General features: G+C 46.6%; 1 protein-coding gene across 1 annotated transcript in view; it reads right to left on the bottom strand.

Annotated features, from left to right (window-relative positions):
- The window catches only part of LOC139696898 (uncharacterized), a 275,078-nt gene that overhangs the window by 191,200 nt on the left and 61,080 nt on the right, over positions 1-22,798 (bottom strand). The window contains exon 2 of the mRNA XM_071595779.1: positions 5,015-10,878. Coding sequence (XP_071451880.1) covers positions 5,074-10,878 — 5,805 coding nt within the window. The 3' untranslated portion in view covers positions 5,015-5,073. The remainder of the gene's footprint in view (positions 1-5,014; positions 10,879-22,798) is intronic.

Below are 22,798 nucleotides of genomic sequence, written 5' to 3'. Positions count from 1 at the left end.
AGCTGCTCCTCCGCACATCAACTTGACCCCTTCTTCGCATCAGATACACCCGAGTTCACCCTAGCTGAGCAAACCTAGGGCACTATGCATGTATCTGTGGCTCATATCCATAAAGATTATCCGCGCATTTTAAGCTCAATTACATTCCTAGCCACTTCCGATCCGGAGACCTTATATAACTTGAAGGCAGCTCGCATTGCATAGGATTTTCAACATTCTAAACGGAATAACCCTCGAACCTCACACACTCTCAATTGAGTCTACTTTTCTTCAAGTAAATTAAAATTACTCTTAGCATGTGGCGGTGCATCCTGGCGGCATCTTAAGGTACCTACACTCAGTCTACGCATCCTGCTCTGGTATAGTGTGTGTGTGGTTCTTCTATGCTTTGCTCACATTGCGAACTGTGGAAATCTGCGCTGCTATAGAAAATCACCATGCGAGTTGTGAAGTGCGATCCGTGATTAGATTTTCACCGGCAAAAAACCACAAGTAAATTGAAATTCATACAGGCCTACACCTACAGGCGAATTTGCTAAGTGTGTACGGAGATGGAATAGTAATGAGTGAAGGCAGCGGAGTGAGGCAGTGGTGCATTCTCAGTTTAAAGATAGCCATAGCACCAATTTTCACGACGAGGACACCACACTGGTCGGCCTGGCCTCGCGGTGACAGTTAAGAACTGACGGTGAAAATCAACGAAAACATTCAACGGTGAAAATCGCCGATTTACGACTACCGATATCTCGTTAGACGTGGCTTACAACCCAGCGCTTCGACAGTGACGCAGAATTGCATGATGGTGTAAAAACAAGCGGTTAAAATGTAAAATGGCAGATTGCTTCAGAGACGGAATTGAAATACTTGCGAATCTTAATGATAAATGACTCAATTTGAATGACGACTCTGTGGAAAAATAGTTTCAATCCCTTTTCAATTTATACAATAAAACTTTGTCTTTTTAAAAGGTTAATGTTTTACTTCAAAATGTAATTTATTTTTTGGACGAGCCTCGTTATAGTGAAATATTGAGGATAAATCATCTTCATTGAATCAGCTCAACACTCCCCAGATTCAGTTTCGCGACACTTCAAAAGCTCAGAGCTGGGCGTCACTCCGATTCGTCCCAAATGTTAACGTCCTCTTTCGAATGAAAGTACCAAGTAGCTTAGTTTGGGAATCGAAAATATATATTTGGCGCTCATTCTGTTAATGCTTAATTTCTGGTGTTTTTTGAAGTTTACCTAGAAATAGTTACTGTTGAATCGATTATATCGTTGCTCTAGGATCTGAGGAAAAGAAATAAAATCTTGTGGAGCAGAAATGGGCATTGGAAGTCACTCGTTGCCGCTTCAAAACGTTCAGAAGGATGTTAAGTGTCCGAATGGCGCCTAAAATATTATTCGTTAGCAGAAAAGCGGAAGCCATACAAGAAAATGATTTTGTATTGGATGACAGCCGCGGCGCGATGGAGCCGGATGCTTTGAAAATCACAGGAGGTACAGGCTTAACATATTGAACGGGAGATTTTTTTACGTCCAGGCCTGGGCATGACTATTCGCAGTATTGGCATAGAAATAGGAATACGTGACGATCGAAAAATGAATTTGCCGGCATCACATTTCGCAGTAAAGTATAATACGCACTCCGTTCACGTAAGCCTTGTCGAGGGCGACACACAAGCGGCGAATGTTTGATGGGACCCCCCGGACCCAAGCGTCATGAGCAGCGGCTGACTCTCGGTTACCACGTGGTACCCTACAAGCCACCGCTATCGTATGCGGCAGGGGGTGATTACACAGACTACTTTCCCGAAATATACTTATTTCCGCTATGACGCGGACGGACGAAGTTATTCTTTGTGGGAAAAATGACATCTTAAATCTATCTGTTGTACACTTGATCTCTGAAATTTCATTGACATGATCCCTCCTACCGTAGTAAGATGGGGGTAAAAATATGTTTCCAACATCACTGCAAAAGAGATCTCTTTCCAATTTATGCAATAATGCAAATTTGACGTTCGCCGAGTGATTCCCCGCCTGGTTCATCGAATAACTTGCATACGCTACTCAGTTAATGCTATTCGGCCACACGCGCCTCGGCTCAGTGGTATGTTAAGAGTGGTATGGGAATGTGCCGTTCATTGCGGCATAGGTAACGAACAACGCGTAAACTAGATGAGGCACATGGGAAAGGGGAGGGGGGGAGGGAGATTACCGGCCCCACACCCACTATACTCATTCACCCTTCCGGGTTTCACCTCGCGCATGTCTAGAATCGGGCCTGGATTTGCACTTCGGGGCTGTCCATATTCTCAGTTAGAGTCGCGAGGAAGGCGATGTCGCCCGGAAGGGTGCGAGGGAGGGCGCATAAGGGGTACGCAGGCCCTAGTGCCACGGAAAGCGTGACGCGAAGGGAGAGGGAACGGCGAAAGAGGCGGGAGTTCAAGTGAGCAAGGTGACACGTGCGGGCAACTCATGGATACGTGACTCTGAGTATTTCATACCAAATAAGGTTTGGATATGGGGACCAGGGGAAGTTGACTAAAATGTGGGGCAAGACGTGAAATGTGAGCGGTGCTGGTGTGCGCACTACATGCTTTTTTGAAACACTAGTTGAACACCCCCCCCTATTAGGCAATGGGGTTTAAAACATTGAAGTTGCTTGGGATAGGAAAATCGCTCAATCACACGTGCATTCCAGGCAATAGGTTAATTTATTCAATAAGTTCTCACAATGCAAGCATGCAGTCCTCTAGACGAAAAACAAACACGAATCAGTGGAAAAGTTAACATACATTGACAAAGAAAAAAACACAGGGTAACGGAGCACCTAAAGCTTCGCCTCTTAAGTCACTTCAAACACACATCTCATTCTAAGGTCGAGGTTCGAAATACCGCATCCAATCGAGTTTTCGCGGCATTTGTCAAGAGCGTCAGGCAAATATGTCCCGTTTAGTTATACTTCACATTCGATTTCTTCTTATTTTCAAAGAAATTAGAGTTTAAAATGGTTCCTTCCCTCTGTGATATGTGACCATTTATAACATGCTGGCAAATAAAGGCAAAAGGATCATACAGTCGTGACGAAAATAATTTATTTCCGCGTATAAAATGAATTCCGCAAAATCAGCGGGTGCATATGCACTCCACTCTAAGGGAGGGAAATGGTTGCGTTCGACTGGACAAGCTAGGAAAGACCTTATGAGGGGTGATATGAGATATCCCATTTGATATATGGTGTCACAATGTCGGATTATTCCAACCGTTGATTCTGCTCAAACGGTCGCAATGAAGTACTGGGAAACGAATTTCCCTGAGTTTAGGCATATGCTTGCTACAACATGCAAAAGCCTTGGATCAAAATGAATGGTCATTTCAAAGGGAAGAGGCCGTTCGGTACAAAAGATCAAGCACAAAGAATAAAAATTCAAAATACCGGATTACTTAAAAAAAATCACTTCAAGAGCAAGCATCAAAAGCAACGGCAAGTCCAATCGAAGGCCGTATAATCTCTTTTGAAAAAAAAATACCCTCTAGACTAAAACTATGAAATAAAATGCGAATCCTTAAAAAGAACAAACCAAAGTGTTGGTGGGAGTGGGATAGGGGTTAATAAAAACGGAAATCAAAGCTCGGTGGAGGGTTGTTGAAAAATTCATTTTATTCGAACGTTTGAAACCACAATGAATATTTTATGCCTTTTTATTCTTACAGAGCAATATTTTAGTAAAGCAACAGGAAAGTTAGGATGTACAAACAATACATAGGGATAGAATTATTAAAAAAAAATTTGAGATAAAATTTACATTGAGAAAAATAAAACAAAATTTCCTTCTTTTTTTTGTTACATGTAATGTAGTGCCATGACTATTGAAAGGCCATTGAAAATATAATATGAGAAAGTAATCTACAAAAAATCTACAAAGTCATACATACCATCCTTGTTAGAAAAATAAAACACACACACATACCACACACACTAAGAAATAATTTCAGCTAAGGACAGGCTAATACATACATATCATTACACGACACAAAATAAAAAGTTTTGCGATTACACTTGGGATGCAAAAGGGTGCTATCATACAGACTGAATCAGTCTAAGGATTGTTACAAAACCACCACAAGGGTATAACTGTACAGGTCTACGACTAATTACTGTCGCTCGTCGCTAGTTTACAATTGTTCCGAGAGTAAATGCCATGTCACAGGTACATAACATGATTTGATTACGGATAACAGAAAATAAATAAAAGTGTTTCTATAAATAAATGATTACAAATATTTCAGTACCATTTCAGGGTGATACTGACAACATTATTGAAAACGCAAAATCTTTCCCGACCATGAAATACATTTACATTCGCCTGTCTTTCGCGAACCAAGGTGATACCCACACCCATGTATGTTCATCCCCATATATGTCAGTGTGGAAATGTGTTTATGCATGCATGCTTACATACATATATATATATATATATATATATATATATATATATATATATATATATATATATATATATATATACACACACACACACATAGATTAATAGGGAGAAAAAGGAGACGACAGAAAATTAAAACAATAAAAAATATTACCAGACTTCAATTAAAGTACATGTACTCTTCAGCGAGAGCCTTGCCTGGCACTTCATCCTTTACAAGTTTATACTATATGTCACGATGGAAACAATTATCAACCGCCTTTATAGACAGAGGTAGAAGTAAATGATGGGAGCATGTAAGTTACGTGAATAGTACATTCGAGCTCCTGTCGCTCGTTTAAACCACCTTTTCAGGTAAGCTTGTAATCACGAAATTTGAATTGGCCGGGTCATGCATATCTATAAACGATGCCGTGTAAATCGACAAATAATAGAAGGCAGCCGAGTGATCAACGCACTCGAACGCCACATCCCAAATGTCAACGAGTGGGTTAAAAAATTCGTCATCCGCGTCACAAAACGGACTCAAAAAATCGATGGATCTGGTGTAGAAAAAAATCAGACCTTAAATGAAGGAAATCGTGAAGTCAAGTTGAAGTTCAAAAACAGCCGCGAGGGTGTCCCTATGGGTGCACGATGAGGGCCGCGATGAGAGATACCAGGGCCAGGAACGCCGCCAAGGCTGTGAACAGGGGATCTCCCGGCTCGGGTATCATCCCGGCGAGCAGCGAGGAGGAGGGCCAGAGAGAAGAGGTGTCGGGGGCCGAGTCGGATTCGCCGGATGCAGTTTTACAAGGGTAGCAAATCGCGTCGAGGGTTAGACATGCGGGTGCAGCAGCGACAGCGGTTTTAATTGCGCATGCAGCGGAGGCGTGAGCGGCGAAGGATGCCTCCCTCTCCCCACCGGGGGGGCCCACCTCACCTTCCACTTCCTTCTCGTCCGGCTCGGGAGGGTCCTTCTCCGCCGCTCCTTCCGTGCGGGAAGGCCCCTCGGGGGCCTCCGGTTTCGCCCCGGCGCGCAACTGGTCCAGGGCCCCGTTCGGTCCGGCTGTCCCGGTGGTCCGGTCGCTTCCGACCCGCCCATCCATTTCCTTGCAGTCCTTCTCGATCGTGGACTTCCACAGTTCCTCAAACTCCCGCTCGAATGCGGTGCTCACCAGTTCGACCTTATCGGCGTCGGAGGAGCTGCGGAAGACGCCGGTCGTGCTCTTGGCGAACGAACTGCTGCCGCCCAAAGTTTTGGGAAATGCTTTGCGTAGGCCTTCGTGTCCACCTTTTGCGTCCTTGCCGGTTCTCCTGGGGTGCTCTAAGGATTTGGATTCTGCGAGACGAGGCCTGGCCGCGGGCGTGAACTCCTTCGAACTCTCCTTTTCGTCCGAGGTTTTCGCCTTTTTCGCAGGGATCGAGAACAAGAGCTGATCAAACTCTTTCTGAATCTCTTCCACCACCGCGCTAGTGGCTTTGCATTGCGTCCGCGGTGCGTCAGTAGTCGGAGCTTGTGAACTTTCGGACGCGACGAAGGATTTCCCGAAACATCTCACCTCGGATTCGTACTCTCTATCCTTCTCGTTCGGTTCAACGTACGACTGGCGTCTATCGGCGTTTCGTTCCACTAAATCTTTGGGAAGTGTTCGGTGCGCGTCATCTCCCGGATCAGGTTCGCTACGCACTACCCAGCTACACTGCTGCAGGTTGTCTTTAAAAGCGGGGTCATTCGAGTGTTCTGGGTCCTTTCTAACCACTAGACGCATACTGCCCGTGATGGGTGTTGTTTCCGTGGGGGATGGCTCTTTCGAGTGTTCTTTTGACTTTGATTCTATCGATGGTGAGGCCTCGCCCTTAGTTCCTGTCAACGGTAGGGAGCGTTCATCTCGAGAAATTTCCCGAATGCATACATCTTCCACAGCCTTAGATACAATCCTCAGAGTGCTTTGTTTTTCCTCAAAACATCTCATGGAATTCACATACCTGTCTGCATCTTTCAGGTGACTGACTTCTGAATTATACTTCTTCCCTTCCTCCGCGTCAACTTCGGCAACAGGTTCTACCGCAGCAAGTCCTCCCTGAATTCCTTTCCCGACTTCGAAGCTCGAGCTACCAGACTTAATCGGAACACTAGCCGATGCAGCAGAGACTTCGCCACGCTTACCATCCGACTCACATTTTGCATTGGGGATGCCTCCTTTTGGCTCCATCGGACTATCCACCGATGAAGTGGAGACCCGTCCCAAGGCATTGGAGTCATCAATTCTCCCGGATGGATGCTTTGCATCGGACTTGATCGGACCGACCGAGGACGTAAAAGAAACGATGGACCCGGGATGATTTGAGTCCTTCCCAACTGTGCATTTTCCCACGACGACGCTCAATCCATCCAACTTTGTCGAATCAGGGGACGACGAACTGGAGAGTGTCCGAGGCTTTTCCAGTTCTCTCAAAGCGAGAGACGCTATTGCACCAACTCTTCCAGGAGATGAGGATCTGTTGAGCAAGTACTCTTTGGTACGCAGTATTTCCTCTCCAGGAACTGAATCAATTGGCCGAGTTTTATTACTCGAGGAATCCTTGGAAAACCCTTCGAATGCGTCATCTACTTCTTCGAATCCCAAACCTGCCCTCCTATGCGTTCTTCTCAATTCCTCAGTCATTTTTATTGTGGATGTCTTAAGCTGGTCCAATTCTCTTCCAAGGTTTTCGCTTGTCGCTCTCGCTTCTCTAGCTAATGCGACCAGGAGAGTCTCTAAATCATCATCCTGTGTGCCCTTTAATTTGGTCTCTTTCACAGGCGTATCCGTTTCCTTAGTCACCTTGGACAACACCCGTCCCAATGCTTCGTATATCTCTCCCGGAGATTCCTCGGTCGACTGAAGAGGTTTGGGCTGATCCACACCAGGAGCCTCTCTCGCCTCCGATTGTTTTGGTTTCGATTCCTCGGCATGACCCTCGGTCAGTGTGTCAGACGAAGTAGCTTCTTGGCCTGTGGCGGTATTCACAACGTTGCCTGACTCGCTATCTTCACTGTGCGCCAAAGAAAGATTCGTCGTGACCTGCTTCGACGGTGACTGAGGACACGACGTGGGTTTCGCGGGTGACGCGGGCGGAAATAGGGCTTCGCGTGCCTCCCGGCGCGGTGAGGGCGGTGACTGTGGTGGCAACACAGACCTAGACGCCAACGGAGGCGACATGGGTCTTGCGGACACGTTGGCTGTCTGCAAAATGCCTAGAAGGTTCGCCGACAGCGACCGCACGGCTCTCTTCTTCCGGATAGCCTGAAAATCTAGAGTGGGCGTGGGCAATGGCGGAGGACTAGAAATACCCGAGAAGGAGGAAGATGGCCTCGGAGGCGGGGACGACACGCCGCGCAAGGGTACGGGCCGAACGGGTTGAGCGTACGTTGTCCTGTCCTTCCGCAAACTTCTGAAGGCCAGGTCATCTTTGACGACGTCAGGCGTTCTCTTTGAGGCGGCTCTCGTGGTAGGCGAGGGGGATGGAGGCTTGACGTGGAGGTAGTCAGAATCGGCTGCCCGAGTGACGGGGCCTAAGGGAATACCGAACAGCGGTTGGGGATCCTGTGAAATGTGTGCGTTAGCCTGTCGGACGCTTCTGTAAACTACGTCGTCCAGCGTAATGTCCGGCTCACCGGGGTTTATTGAGTTTGGAGGAGGATCGGTCCAAGGGTCAGCGGGTCCTAAAGTGGGGGATACCAACAGGTAGCTACCTGCTTGGGCAACCACTCCCCCGACGTTGTGTTGGGCGGATGGACTAGTTTTCTCTTTGGAGTGGAGCCGTCGGTAAGCCATGTCGTCCGTGAACGGTCGGTCTTGATCGTCGTAAGTGAGACCTTGCTCCGAGGATCCCATTAAGTTGCTGTCCGTCTCACCATCCTGGTCGTCTTCGAACTTGAGACTCTTGTAGATGTTTTCAAGCTCCGTCAGGGCGTCTTCCAGGCCGGAAGGACCCTTGTTCACAGATCTAGTGGGCCTATCGACACCCCACACACCATATTCAAGGGCTTCCAAACTAGATATTGAACTTCTACGGGAGGAACTCCTAGCTGGCGGAACCGGCGGGATCCTAGGACTCACATCGCCTTTTTCTTCTGAAACTATCGACAACGGCCGGTTGATCGGACCGTCTATAGGGGTTTGGGGGGCGGAGGAATGCCCTCTATGGGCAAAGGAATGGCCTTCGCTGAAACCATCCAGGGGGCGAATGTGGAGGTGAGGAGGGCGGTTACCTGGAGGAGCGGGCGCGGGACTCGAAGATCTAGACCTATTCAACACAGGCAACCGCTGCTGTCGCATCAAGGGGCGTGAACTGTGCACAACGCCTTCGGCCACATGGGGAGGATCTTTGAGTACCCGGTTAATGACGCATCTTGGCGGGGGAGACTCGGCAAGGAAGGGCACGGCGAAGTGGGACTCCAGGGGGGGATGTTGCATCAAGATTGGGTGCACCTGCTTCCTCCCCTGAGGCGAACCGACCTGAGAATCACTCATGTAAGACGCTTCCGTCGATCGAGGAGGGTAGTAACCTCCACTGCTCTGAGTCACCCTCAGAGGGCGACGACTCCTGGGCTGAGCGTCCGCGAGGCACGCCTGGACCCCTTGGGGGGGTCCGAGGGCCATCGATGGTCGCCCTTTGTGAACCACCACGTTCACGTATGGGTTCTCCTGCGCCGGTTGGTGCTGAGGGGCGAGGTGGGGTGGATTTTGGGAATGATGGAAATTCTTCCTCGTTACGTAAGCACCGGGATCGTGATGGGGGGGCCCGTCACGCATCTGCAAGCGCGGCGGGTAGCACTGTGGCGGAGGGTTAATCCTCCTTTGCGGATCCCTGGGCGGGGGCGGGGGAGGGGGACTGCGGCACGGGGCCGTGGAGGGCCACCTCGCGTTGAGGTGCTGCAGATATTGATTGGCGTCTTGAGTTGGACGCTGCACGGCCGCCTTCCTCTGGGCCGTTGGCGAGGGGAAGTGGAAAGGGTTGGGTTCGCTCACGTGGTAAGACGTCCCCTCCTCCGGCCTCCAGCACAGGAGAAGGTCCGTGCTCCGACTCCTGGTGGGGAAGCCCTGAGCGGACTGCGGGGGGCCCACGGCTCTACCCTCCACATGTCCGTCGGGGTAGGACTGCGGCGATATCGGGGTGGAGGGATATCTCCTGGGTCGGGAGCGCATCCCCGAGCCCTCCACGGCGTACCCCGATGACCCCGCCGCCGAACTGACCGATCTCCTCCCGCCCATCAGGGGACTGTTCATGGGACTCGGACCCGGACTGTGCGAAAGGGCCGACCCGCTGCCCAACCCTCCGAAGTCCACGTTCGGTCCGGGTAGACAGCCGATGTAAGCGGCTTCTGCGTCCGATTGACTGGCCCTCCAGGAAATGCCCTGCGGAGGTAGGCCGTTGGGGCGTCGCCTCCAGGTTTCCTCCTCGTCCCCGTCCTCCCGGTAATCCCTCGACAACCTCCTCTGGTGGAACCTTTCGGTCCGGCCCATAATCTTTGATCTTCGGCCGAGATACGGCGAGGACCCGGCACTTCCCACGCTCCCCGCCGGGAGCGGCGGGTGTCCGCCCACCACTCCCGGGTGCTGCGGTGGGCCACGCCTGCTCCTGTGTGCGTCCCAGCTGCCCACGGACCCTCCCGGCGTCACCTCCTCCTCCGAGGAGGAGTCCCTGGGCAGCCTCTCCCTCATCGCCTCCACCCGGGCCTTGATCAGTTCCCTCCTCTCCTTGTGACTGGACGTGCTCGAGTCCCTCCTCACGAGGGCACTACCGCAACCGCCGTACTGGTCGCGGCCGCAGTCGCTCCCGGAGCCGAAGGCGGGAGGCCTGTAGCGCCCCCTCGAGACGTGGCCGGTGCACCCGGAGCACCCGTTGTGCACGACGCAGGGGTGGCCCAGTCTCTCGAGGTATTCCTCCTCTTCCTTGCTGCGTTTTGGGGCGACCGGCTGGGCGATCGTGTTCCGGGCCGGAGTTCTGCCCGGAACCACCCCGCCGCCCTCTTCCTCGGTGGACTCCTTGGCCCGTTCCTCCTCCCCGCCCCCCTCCTCTTCGCCCTTCTTCTTGCCCCTCCTCCGGAAGAGGGCGCCGAAGGTCCACTTGCCCCCCGTGCCCCCCCCTCCGCCCTCCTTCGCCTCCTTCTTCCGCTTCTTCTTTTTCCGCTTCGCCTTGCCTCCCTTCTCCCCGTCCGCCTCGTCCTCGTCCTCCCCGCCCCCCCTGGTGCCCGCCCGCGACGGGGTGCCCTGGCCCCCTTTGTGCCACCCGTGGCCCGGGGGTCCCGCGTAGTCTCCACCATTCCCGCAGTGGGCGTGGTTGCCGCCGATAGGAGAGGGCGTCGGTGGGTAAGTGGGGGCCCTGTCCATGTGGAGGCCCAGGTCGGGTGAAGGCGACACGGGCTCCGGACGGGCCCTCGGCCCCCCTCGGCTCACAGTCTGCAAGGAAAAGGAGACATATCACTGACTGCACAGACATTTGTACAGTGCATACCAGTGCACCACTTGCCTCAATAAAATCGTAAATAAAAGTTAGGCACATGATGCGGTGGATAGAATTTATGCTGCTGGCGACACTGTAAACGGTCAATAGTACAAAAAATACGACACACACTCACAGAGGGAGGCGTGCAATTTATATCCCGAAATGTCTCTGGTACATTAGGAGTGATGCGGTTGCTGTGGCCGTTTAAAGTTAATTTTAAAGTCTATATATATATATATATATATGAATCTTTAATGTTTATAATATGATGACTTTATGTTAGAGAAACGTGGCATCCATCTGCGTAGAGTCCGATGACCAGAGAGCCGCGGATTTAATCCAACTGACTCTGGACATAATCGATTCCACCTCAGCTCTGTCACTTTTTGGTTGCAGATGTATCCTTGGAAAACTGCAAGTGGTCCTGGCAAAGTAAGGAACGACCGGCCATTCATTAATAGCCTGTTTTAATGCTTGGATTCCTAACTTCATATAAGGTTCAACTCTATGCTTAGACAACCTTTTAACATTCGAATAACTTTTCCGTGCTCTTTAGTGTGGATTTTTAGCCAAAAATTCCAAAATCAGTATACTACCTTGATCAAAAAGTTCCCGGAATAACCACCGTGTGGCGCTCCCATCGTTCCGATTTGAGTTCTGTTTTTTTTGTTAAATTGGTACATCTGTTGTTGATATTCCCTTTAAATCTTAGTGTCATAACTTGACATTTGCAAAAGTTACGTAGCCAAGAGTACATCTATCTCTGTGTGTGTTGGCGATTTTTTACAATTTCAGAAATGGATTTAAATTTGCAACAACGAACTTGTATTAAATTTTGCGTAAAAAACGGATTTAGTGGCGCACGGACGTTGGAAATGTTGGAAAAGTGTTTCGGCAACGATTCTCTAAAAAAACGGTCGTTTACCAGTGGCACGAGCGGTTCAGAAGTGGTCGTGAGTCAATCGAAGATGATGAACGCAGTGGCAGACCATCGACATCGAAAGTCGGTGAAAAAATTGATAAAGTAAAAGAAATGTTGGTCAATAACCGCAAATTAACCATCAGAGAAATAGCGGAGGACTTGAACATTGCCTATGGATCCGCCCAAGACATTGTGGTTAATGATTTGGGTTTCCGTCGTGTAGCAGCAAAGTTGGTGCCAAAAGACCTCAATTTCAAGCAAAAAAGAGACCGTGTTGACGTCGCAAAAGACATGATTTGCGAGGCTGAATCCGATCCCACATTCATCAAAAGGATCATTACTGGAGACGAGACGTGGGTTTATGAGTACGACACGCAATCCAGACATCAGGCAAGTGAATGGCGTTCACCAAATGAGCCGAGACCAAAAAAACCACGTCGTTTTCAGTCAAAAAAGAAGGCAATGCTGACGGTTTTCATGGATTACAACGGTGTAGTGCATCATGAATTTTTGCCAGAAGGCCAGACAGTAAACAAAGAGTATTATTTGGGCGTTATGAGACGTTTGCGTGAAGCAATTCGCCGAAAGAGACCAGAAATGTGGGCAGAAAACTCGTGGATTTTGCACCATGATAACGCACCGTCGCACAGTGCTATCATTATTCGTAATTTTTTGACGAAAAATGCAACAAATACCATCCAACAGCCACCGAATTCACCTGATTTGGCTCCCTGTGACTTCTTTCTGTTCAATCGAGTTAAAAAACCATTACGGGGAACGCGTTTTAGCAGCCGAGAGGAAGTAATGGAAAAATCGCAGGAAGCACTGATGGACATACCGAAAACCGAATATAAAAAATGTTTCGAGGATTGGATCAAGCGCTGGCATAAGTGTGTTGCAGTCGATGGGGATTACTTTGAAGGGGACAATATAGATTTAGATGAATAAACTTGTATTTTTAATTTTCTGAATAAATTCCGGGAAATTTTTGATCAAGGTAGTATTAGTACTTTATCATTTTTACCCTTTTTTGCAGTGCACAAATATGCTATAAGTACCTCCATAAAAATAATATAAATCGAATCTATACTTTCCCTTAATAGTATCCGTTTGACAGAAAATAATATAATGCGGAATAAATTGACCTTATACAAAGCCATCTGTAGGCGAAGATATGACATTCTTTCCGCTTTCTTTAGTGTAAACGTCCTCGCACGGATATATATATATATATATATATATATATATATATATATATATATATATATATATATATATATATTCTCTAATTTAACGTGATGACATTTCAGGAGATGTTTTTTTTTCGGATTACTGAAACGAATTTCAAAACTAATATTCGAAAAAGATATTATAAGAGTTCAAGATGATACGCAACGCCAACAATTTCCACGTTGGCAATCAAAAGAAAAGCTTCCCCTCTTATAACAGAGACGAAGAAAAATACAATTATCCTCTTAATACAGATTTATTTCGGACTAGTTTCGATGCAATTTGAAATTATTTAGTGCATCGATACTAATCATGAAAAAATAATTATTTAATGGAAAATTGTAGTAATCTTCTTCTCTGTTATTATGAAACAGTTCCACCTCATTACACCTGAATCTGTAATTTATATTCCGCTATTAGCTTCTGCTCCACAGCTAACTAGATTCAATTAAACAAGGAGGTAAGGCTTTAGTTAAAGGAAAACGCAACCTTGCCTTAGCCTCGTCCAATCTCTCAGCATATGTTCATAGCAGAGAGGCGATAAAAGAGCATCCGCTGCTTCCTCTTCGAAATGGCGTTTGCGAAATGCCGGCGCGGTGAGACGAGCGAAGGGCAGAGGCGAAAGAGGAGCGATGATGACCTTGGCAGCGACTAGGGCGTCACTTCCGACTCAAAAGACGATCGAATCCTGAGGGGCGGCGAACTGGAGCAATTAGCAGGGGCAGTGCGCTGCGAGGAGTCACAATGGCGCGGAAGGAATGTTGCGAAACAAATGACGATCGCGCATCATTTCGCCGACGGCGTGCGTACGCGGAAAGCGAGCGAACGCACGACGCGCGTAATTAGCGTCCCACAATTCCACTCCCTTGGCCGCGAGCACGTTCCAAATTATTGGGAAGATAAACATTCGAGCTACTAAGCATTCAGTGGCAAATCTAAAATATAAACAATTAAGCGTTTGTTTCAGCAATAAAACAGAAAGCTTACGCAGATCTGATAGATCTATTTTACGTAATGTTTCCATTTTCACAAATTGGATTCTCACGAAGTTGGATAAAATGGCGAATTGGATCGCGGATAGAGGAGCGAGATTTGTAAAATGTTGTAATGATACACTTGGTAGCGTATCCGAGGTATTAAAGGAGCTAGGCGAGGAATCACTCTCGGAGCGAAGGTTAAATTACAGATTGAAGACCTTGGATTGATTGGAAGGACGACTTTTTACCAGCGATTTTGAAAATGTATTATTACCCCCATCTTACTACGGCAGGAGAGATGGTAACACAACTAGAGAGATTTAGTATAGAACGCATAGATTTAAGATGCATTTTTTACACGAAAGATAGGGGATCATAATAACATCGTTCGACCACGGTAGGGTCATGTTCAGGAAAAAAAATAGTATGATGTGTATTTATATATATATATATATATATATATATATATATATATATATATATATATATATATATATATATCCCTCCCCAGACTACAAACTTGACGTGGTGCAAGGGCTTGTGCGTTCCGATGACCCCTAGAGTTGTGCTGGTAGAAGTAATAATAATTGCTCCTGGTAGGGTCACCCATGCCAGATAGGTCGAAGGTTACGAGCCGGACGAAAGGTAATCCACGCAGCGTCTGTTCCTCAGTGAGGCGGCTGCAATGGCGTCTGACCCCAGTGGGGCAGCCAGTAAGTGATGGTGTCACGTTAAAAACACTATTGAGGAAGGCAACGGGAAACCACCTCAATTATCATTCCCAAGATTAATATGATGGACTATACAGAGATTTTGAGTCCTGGCAACCACGGGGCTCGGCCCAATCGGCCGTGTGTCGGGCCTGGCAGCGGGGAAGGCAAGACTTCCGCGGTCGTCATCCCACGAAACCCTTGCAAGGGAAAACCTGGAGCAGGAGGACAGAAGACGCAGGAGAAGAAGACCAAATTAGTTAGAATAGGACGGGAAATGTTAGGACAATGATGAGGACAGGGAAATTGGTGAATATTAAGCGAGAGATGGAAAGGGGAAATATATATATTTTAGGTCTATACGAGGTGAGATGGAAGGATAGCGGTGATTACTGGAGTGATAATTATAAAATAATATATAGACATAGTATTAAATGAAGAGGTACGAAAAAGCGTAGTCAGCATAGAACAGGTAACGGATAGAATACTACTAATAGAGATCAAAGCAGAACCGACGAACTTGGTTATTATCCAGGTATACATGCCAGCGAGCAACCATACAGAGGAAGAGGTCGATAGGACATATGATCAATTAGAGGACATAATCGCGTGTGTTCCTGCAGGGAAACATTTGATAGTGATGGGGGATTGGAATGCGACGGAAGGCGAAGGAAGAGATGGTAAGGTACGGTAAGGCCGTGGGGGTGGATAAAATTCCTGCGGAACTACTGAAAGGTTTATGAAAATGTGGGAGGAAGAGGCTATATGGGCTGATTCGCAGTATCTATATAAAGACGGAATCTGACCGGAAGACTTGGTGAGATCAGTTTTAGTTCCTATTCCGAAAAAGGTAAAGGCTACATCTTCTGAGGACTACAGGACAATAAGTTTGATATCCCGCGTAGCAAAAGTGGTTCTTAGGATCATAAACAAAAGGATAGAGAGCAGGACAAATGATTATTTATGGGTTGATCAGTTTGGGTTTATAAAGGGGTCGCGTGATGCCTTTGGATTGATGAGATTATTAATTGAGAGGAATATGATTGGAGGGAAAGGATGCTAATCCGCAACCTGTACATGTCTCAGACTGCTCAGGTGCGAGTGGGGAACGGGGAGTCCGGTTGGGCAGTGTTAGAAGAGGTGTAAGGCAGGGTTGCCCATTATCACCGTTGCTGTTCAACCTGTATGCATAGGAAATGATCAAAGAGGCATGGGAAGAACTGGAGGTAGGAATGAAAGTGGGCGGGGAATTCGTTAAATCAGTCAGATTTTCTGATGACCAAGCTTTAGTTTATCAGTCAACCAAGGGGTTGCAAGCGTTGGTGAGTGAATTGGAAATTCAGTGCGACAGGTATGGGATGAGAATCAATATTAATAAAACAAAGGTTATGCGATTTCCTAGAAAGAAACCGGCTAAGCTTAACATTAAAATAGGAGGGTAAAAACTAGAGCAGGTAGAACAGTTTATGTATCTCGGTAGTGTTTTGGACCAACACGGTCAAAGTAGTGGGGATGTAAGAAGAAGAATTGCGCTGGGCAAAGAGGCTTTCACAAGGAGGAGGGAGTTGATGACAGGGACTTTGAGTAAGGATATTAAGAAAAGACTCGTAAAAACCTTTATATGGAGCGTAGCTATATACGGCGCGGAAACGTGGTCACTGAAGCAGGAGGATAGACATAGATTGGAGGCTTTTGAAATGTGGGTGTGGAGAAGAATGGAGAAGGTGAAATGAACCGAGAAGAAAACAAATGAGGAAGTTCTTGGTATGGTGGACGAGGAGAGGGGTGTGTTGGGAGAAATCCTATGGAGGCAGGAAAAGTGGCTGAAGGGGGTATTGACCGGCAGTGGGATGTTGAAGACTGTGATAGAGGGGAGAATATTAGGCAAATGAGGAGTGGGATGGAATAGGATAGGGATGTTAGACGGGATGAAGGGAGGAAGAAAGTACTCAGAGATGAAGAGGGACTTGATAGAGAGTAGGATGATGGATTTTGTGTTTTGTTAGGAGTATTAAAATGTTTGTTTGGTAGTTGTGCCCATCCAAAATCCTACCTTAACTGGTAGATTAACTAATAATAATAATAATATATAAATAGACGGGTGCAGCAAGAAGAGAGGCGTCCGCACCACTGATATCTTCCCAGAGCATTGGCGCGCTACGTGTTTACTCATAAAAGAATACCTATTAACACGCGGGAAACTTGTTCCGCTAGCACTGACATCTGGTGGTGATTCAGAGAACCTTCCCAACTACCCTCGTAACTTAATACTTACGCGCACGTGCGACGCACAGACATGATACATGATGACACACGTGATACAGACATTTTTGATACAGACATTTTAAACTAATTTGATGCCTTCATTGATCCTTGACAGGGCTCTTCAAAAACACCAATCCGATTCCATTCCTTTTGTACGAGACTCTCCCAGGCTTAACAGTGTGGAATTCCTTCCGGTAAGAACTATTGATGCGTTCAATTCAGCAATGGCCCGACCGTTTGATAAATAAATTGTGGAAATAGAAAGTTTTTCAGCCATTCCAATGATATTGCTTATGTCAAACTGTTACGATAAGCTCAGGTGTTGCTCCTAATACTCTAAGTATTTTACCGGATAGTTAGTTGAAATGACACTTGTAGCAACGTATATATATATATAGGTTTTTCTCCAAAATCTGTATCTTTTTGCAATAAATATACTTTTCGACGACTATATTTCATTTTGGGTATGAGATTACAATTTAAGGTTACAGATGTGACGTCTCCTTCGCATAAAAATTTCGCAATCATTTAACAATTTCAAAACTTTTTTCCCGAATTTTCTATGAATTTTGAACTTTATCTACTCCATGGGTACAAATAATAATTCATTTTATTCCGGATATTTATAGCCTAATATAAATAATTTCCATCTATCAAAGCCCATAAAAACCCTTCGGGTCGTTTCGAAATATAGTGCAGAACAAATTCGGGAGGCTCGCAGCGTGTGACAAGGTTGCAAATTAGGTATCGCCGAAGTTCACCATTACCGAGACCCTCGTGTGCGATGCCCCCCTCGCGCCTCTGACCTCTCTCGATCCAAAGCATCCCAATGGGAATTACTCGGTTCGGTTTGGAAGGCACCAATCTCGGGTCCCCCTACAGGGGAACGAGGCCAATTGAATGATGCCGCGGCGGGGGAGGGATGGGACGTCTCGAGTCGGGAAGGCAGAGGAGCCACTCCCACGACACAGCGGCACCAAAGGACATCGGCGGCAAAGCATCCGACCTCCCTCGTCGTCGCCTCGAAAGCGGTGACCTAAAACAACCATCGATGACAGTTCAAACCAATCGGCGATTGCACCACTTACTCCACGGATAGGCTCCGGTTCACTGCGTAGCCTGCGATGCTCCAGCAGGGGGGGGAAGTATCGAAAGAAAACGATCGACAGCTGACATCGAAAAAACGCAGAAGCTATACTACGTATCGATGTCACGAAAACATCGAACGAAATATATCGATACTTGAAACCGATCGATGATGGCTCGATTTGAACAGGAAAAGATGGGTCGATTACTCATTTCCTGTGGGCATCCGTCGATATCCGAGGAAGATATGATGGATTCGAATAATCAATCAATCACACTGGATCGGGTTATTGGTTCTCGACTGTGCCGAACGAGTCAGTTTCCGTCTCCCGCAATCGAGCTCCGACCCAGTGCCCTCCTCCCTCGGTCGCTGAATTGACCACAGCACAAGGCCGGAAATCAAGTGAACCGGGTTCGAATCCGAGCGAAGGTGCATTGTTTTTCTTTCCCCTTGAAACTTCTAGCAATTAAGTGCACACTCTAACTGCGAGACCCGCCCGTGGCACCAAGGGGCATTTCGATGCACCCACAGGACACCAGCACCACGCTGAACAGCCCGAATGAAATCAGGAAAATAGACAGCTCCGCGGATGGATTGAAATCACCCTCTTCCATCGTAAGACACGCAATAATAACAAAATCATACCTAATTCCCACCACATTTTGAATTAATGAGGAAATATTAGAAGCTATAGTCGAACACACTCTTTATAGCATGGTGTAGATGGGTACGTCGCGGGAAACTCCACGACTAATTACTATGTGTAGTTACTTGCTCCAGTTAGGCGTTATTTGGAATATGCCGCAAGTATTTGGGATCCTTGGGAGAAAACTTGGCAAAAAGAATTATACAAAGTCCAGAGAAAATCCGCTAGATTCGTTAAAAATTGCTATGATAAAAACACAAGTAACGAGTTTAACGATGACACCGAAGGAATTATAATTGCCCCACACAACTTAGGTAGATCAGACCACAATGATAGAATAAGGGAGATAGACTCAAGTACAGATAGATAAAAATACTCATCGTTTCCTAGAACAATCAGAAATCATAATAGTAAGAAACCAAAGTCACATTAGAAATAGTGAAGACATTCAATTTACTAACCAGGACAAGGTTAAAGGCTAAATAGATATGAGGTATATTTGTAGGTGCATGTGTGTGTCAGTTAGTAGTTTGTGTATCTCCATGTGTATAGGGGGTGTAAGGGTTTTTGCATGAAGGCATGCCATGTTTTGTTTGTGGATTGTGTACATTTGTGGCTTTTGCATGCGGTTTTTTTCTTAATTACGGGTGGTGCCCTAACATCCCCCTGCCACACGCCCTTGCAGCGGCTTGCGGGGTATTAAGTAGATGTGGATGTAGGTGTACTGGCAAATGCTATACCTATACATTCGTAATTATATTTAAGTCGATGCAACTACTATACAAATGTTCATTTTAGATTTATTTGCATATGCTGCAATTATTTATAAGCATACATAAGTAGCCGGTGCCTCAATGGTCCGCCGCCCCCATGTATTGCGGTTTTAAATTTACTCTTTCGGGATTCCCGCATTTTAGGATTTCATCCCCCGCGAGTGTCATTCCACCCAGCGTTCCCTTTCGCGGTGTGGGGAGGGGCGCTGTCGGCGTGCCGTGTCGCAATGCCTCGCGATTGGGCCCCCCCGGGGGCATTCAGTCGACCCGGCGAAGGCGGCGCCTCCTCCCGCGAAGTCGTTCCGCCCATCCCCCGCCCCCATCCGACCCAATTGGCCGCCTTAACAGAGAGCAATTGGCACGACGGGGAAGGGGGTGGGCGCATGTTATGCACAAATGGGAACAACCGCCAGGGCCGGCAGAGCTGCGCGGCTGAGTCACGGATGACCACCGACGGATGGCCTTCGAGCTGCGCCGTTGACCACCCGACAGTCGGCGTCACCGAAGGGCATCTTCGAACAGATTATCACCCCCATTGTTTCCTTCATTTTGATTTTCCAAGCCATGTTATGCATATAATTTAATAGAAATGGAATGAATTCTATGTGAATGGTTTGTATAAAATGTATCGGGAATCGTTTCGGAAAATGGGTTCATTTAAGATATTTCTACAATGCCTCAAAATTCTTCGAAGTACATCCCTTGAGCGTGGACAGACTTTTACCCTTGCGGCTTTTCCACCCGACCCGAACGCTCCCTAAGGTAGGCGGAAAGTCCTTAAGGGTACAAGCGTGCAAGCTTCTTCGACGGAACTTAGGGTCTCATGGTGGTATCCTTTGAGGGATTATTACACTTTCGGCAACAGGAAATAGTCTGCTGGTACCAATTCGGGACTGTAAGGGGGTTGGGGAACCGTCGTGATGTCGTCGCAGAAGGTCTTCGCAAGCAGACACTCTCGACTCTGTTCTTGGGTGTTCCGTCCGAAGACCTTCGGGACGATTTTAACGCCGCAGGTATTTCGCATTGCCAAATTTAGTTGATAATGGTGTCTTCACTGTCATCTTGTATTAATGTCAATAGGATATCCGCGATCATGCCCACACTTAACGGACGGCCCTAATTCAGCACTTCTCGCACATGCTGGGAAAAATTATTACCGATAGTATTTATACAAACCTTGTACTTAAAATATTTGAACTTTGAAAACGAAGGCTTTGTTTATTGAGGAGTTCAAGATATTGGAATGAATAACGGGGTAAGCAAATGGGCCTGAATAATGGATAAAGTTTTTATCATTGACCGGAGGGACGCGATTTTACACATTGGGGTGTTGTCTTGACATGCCACCAAGTGGGTCCAATGTCTAACAATCACACCACTGCGGCATTGTTTTTTTTCGGATACTACATATATTGGGACTGCGGACCTCGTAATACAAGCAGTCGGCACAGGGAAAGGGGCCTGGCCCGTTTATTATTCTGCGTGAGTATCGCACGGCATAGGCACGAGGGGAAACTGTACTTTCCTCAAGGCTAACCTTAGCGTTAGTCACTGGTTAAAGACTGGCAAATGCGAGTTTAACAATAGCACTAGAGGAATTATTGTAGCCCAACACTACTTCGGTGGATCAAACGACAAACATAGGATAAGGGAGTATAGAATCCAATACAGACATATAAAAATATTTGTCTTTCCGCAGACAATCGGGAATCATAATAATAAGAAATCAAAGCATTATACAAATAGTAGAGACATTCGATTTACAAGTCAGGACAAGAGTAAACGCTGCATAGAAATATGGTATATTCATATGTGCAGGTATATGTTAGTTGATGGCATATGCATTTGCATGTGTGTTAGTCATAAATGTTTTTGCATGAATATATACGACTTTTTGGGTGTAGATTGGTATTAATTTGTTGGTCTTTCATCATCTGGTTTTATTTTCTATCACGTGTGGTGACCTAACACCCCCCACCAAATGCCCTTGTGGAGTATTGAGTAGATTTAAATACTATGTTCGCGTGGGGCAATCCAAAGGCTACATTCATTTAAATTTTCACGGAGAGCGGATAATAAATGTGACCAACATTCTTTCCCAACTTTAATCCGTTATGCTCAGTATTAAAAATCACCCATTAGAACGTGAAAAGGCTTTTCCAAACTTTGGATGAGAAACGCAGACTTTTGGATTAGAAACGTAGAACTTTTAGCGTTTGCTTGATATATACAAAAGACTAAGGCGGAGCAAAATAAATGGAATGTCCACATAGTATTAGCTTGGAGAAACATGAGCAAGAATCTCCAGAGCAAGTCCCACCTCCTTGGCGAATGCTCATCAGAAGACATTGTTCAAAAGGTGAATTTCAAATGTTTCGCCATTATTTTATCTTACACATTATTTTTTAGTGTTCTCTGCCCTTTTCGTAGTTACAGAACGTCTCCATTACTAACTTTAGTCCACATGTAGGACTGTGTTATCGCTGGGGTTATTATTACTACAAGGAAATGAGATTTTAGGAGTATAACATCGAATATTATTAATCGAATGAACGCAAAGGTAAGCAATGGCTATAGAATTGCGGTGTCTGAAATTGACCAAAATAAATGAATACACAAAACAAACTCAAGTAAAGTAATTTTGATAACTAAATCAAAGAGAGATCAAATGAATTAATTGAAAGAAATGAAATTACTTCCTTCAGGAAAGCGGAAAAAGTGATAACAACAGTATAAAATAAAAACAGTCAATTATTTATTAGATTCAATGAATGAAGTGTTTTCAAATAATTAGGAATATATTTTTTCAAATCCACATATAAGCTATCTTGCGGTCGCGTTGGTAGAAAAACATCGCGTCTTCACAAAATACACTTTTCATATCGAAGCTATCTCGCACCGTTAAAGAGAGACGACACATGATTAACGGGACATCTCCATCCATTCGTCTTGAGGAAGAGTCTTATAGCCCCAGTCCTCTAGCGGTTCCATCGTGTTCAATGTTTTTGCACGTCGGTCCCGCGGAGTGACTGAGCCTTGGGGGGGGGGGCGAACGCGTGCTTGCTTGCGTGCCCTGTCGTCCCTCTCTGTCGTCCGGACGCGATTTCGAACGAACGCCGAAAGGAGCGAGAGAGAGAGGTGATGACGATTGGCTCGCTGCCTCGGGGTCGGGCCGCACCCCCCTCCCCCCTCTCCCCCCCCCCCCATCACACCCCGCCACACGTGCCACGAGCGACGCTCCACTCATCGAGGGAACAATTGAGT

Source organism: Hetaerina americana, unplaced genomic scaffold, assembly GCF_022747635.1.
Source record: "Hetaerina americana unplaced genomic scaffold, ioHetAmer1.1.p SCAF_7, whole genome shotgun sequence".
Lineage (NCBI taxonomy): Eukaryota > Metazoa > Arthropoda > Insecta > Odonata > Calopterygidae > Hetaerina > Hetaerina americana.
This window is presented reverse-complemented; position numbering and strand designations above follow the sequence as displayed.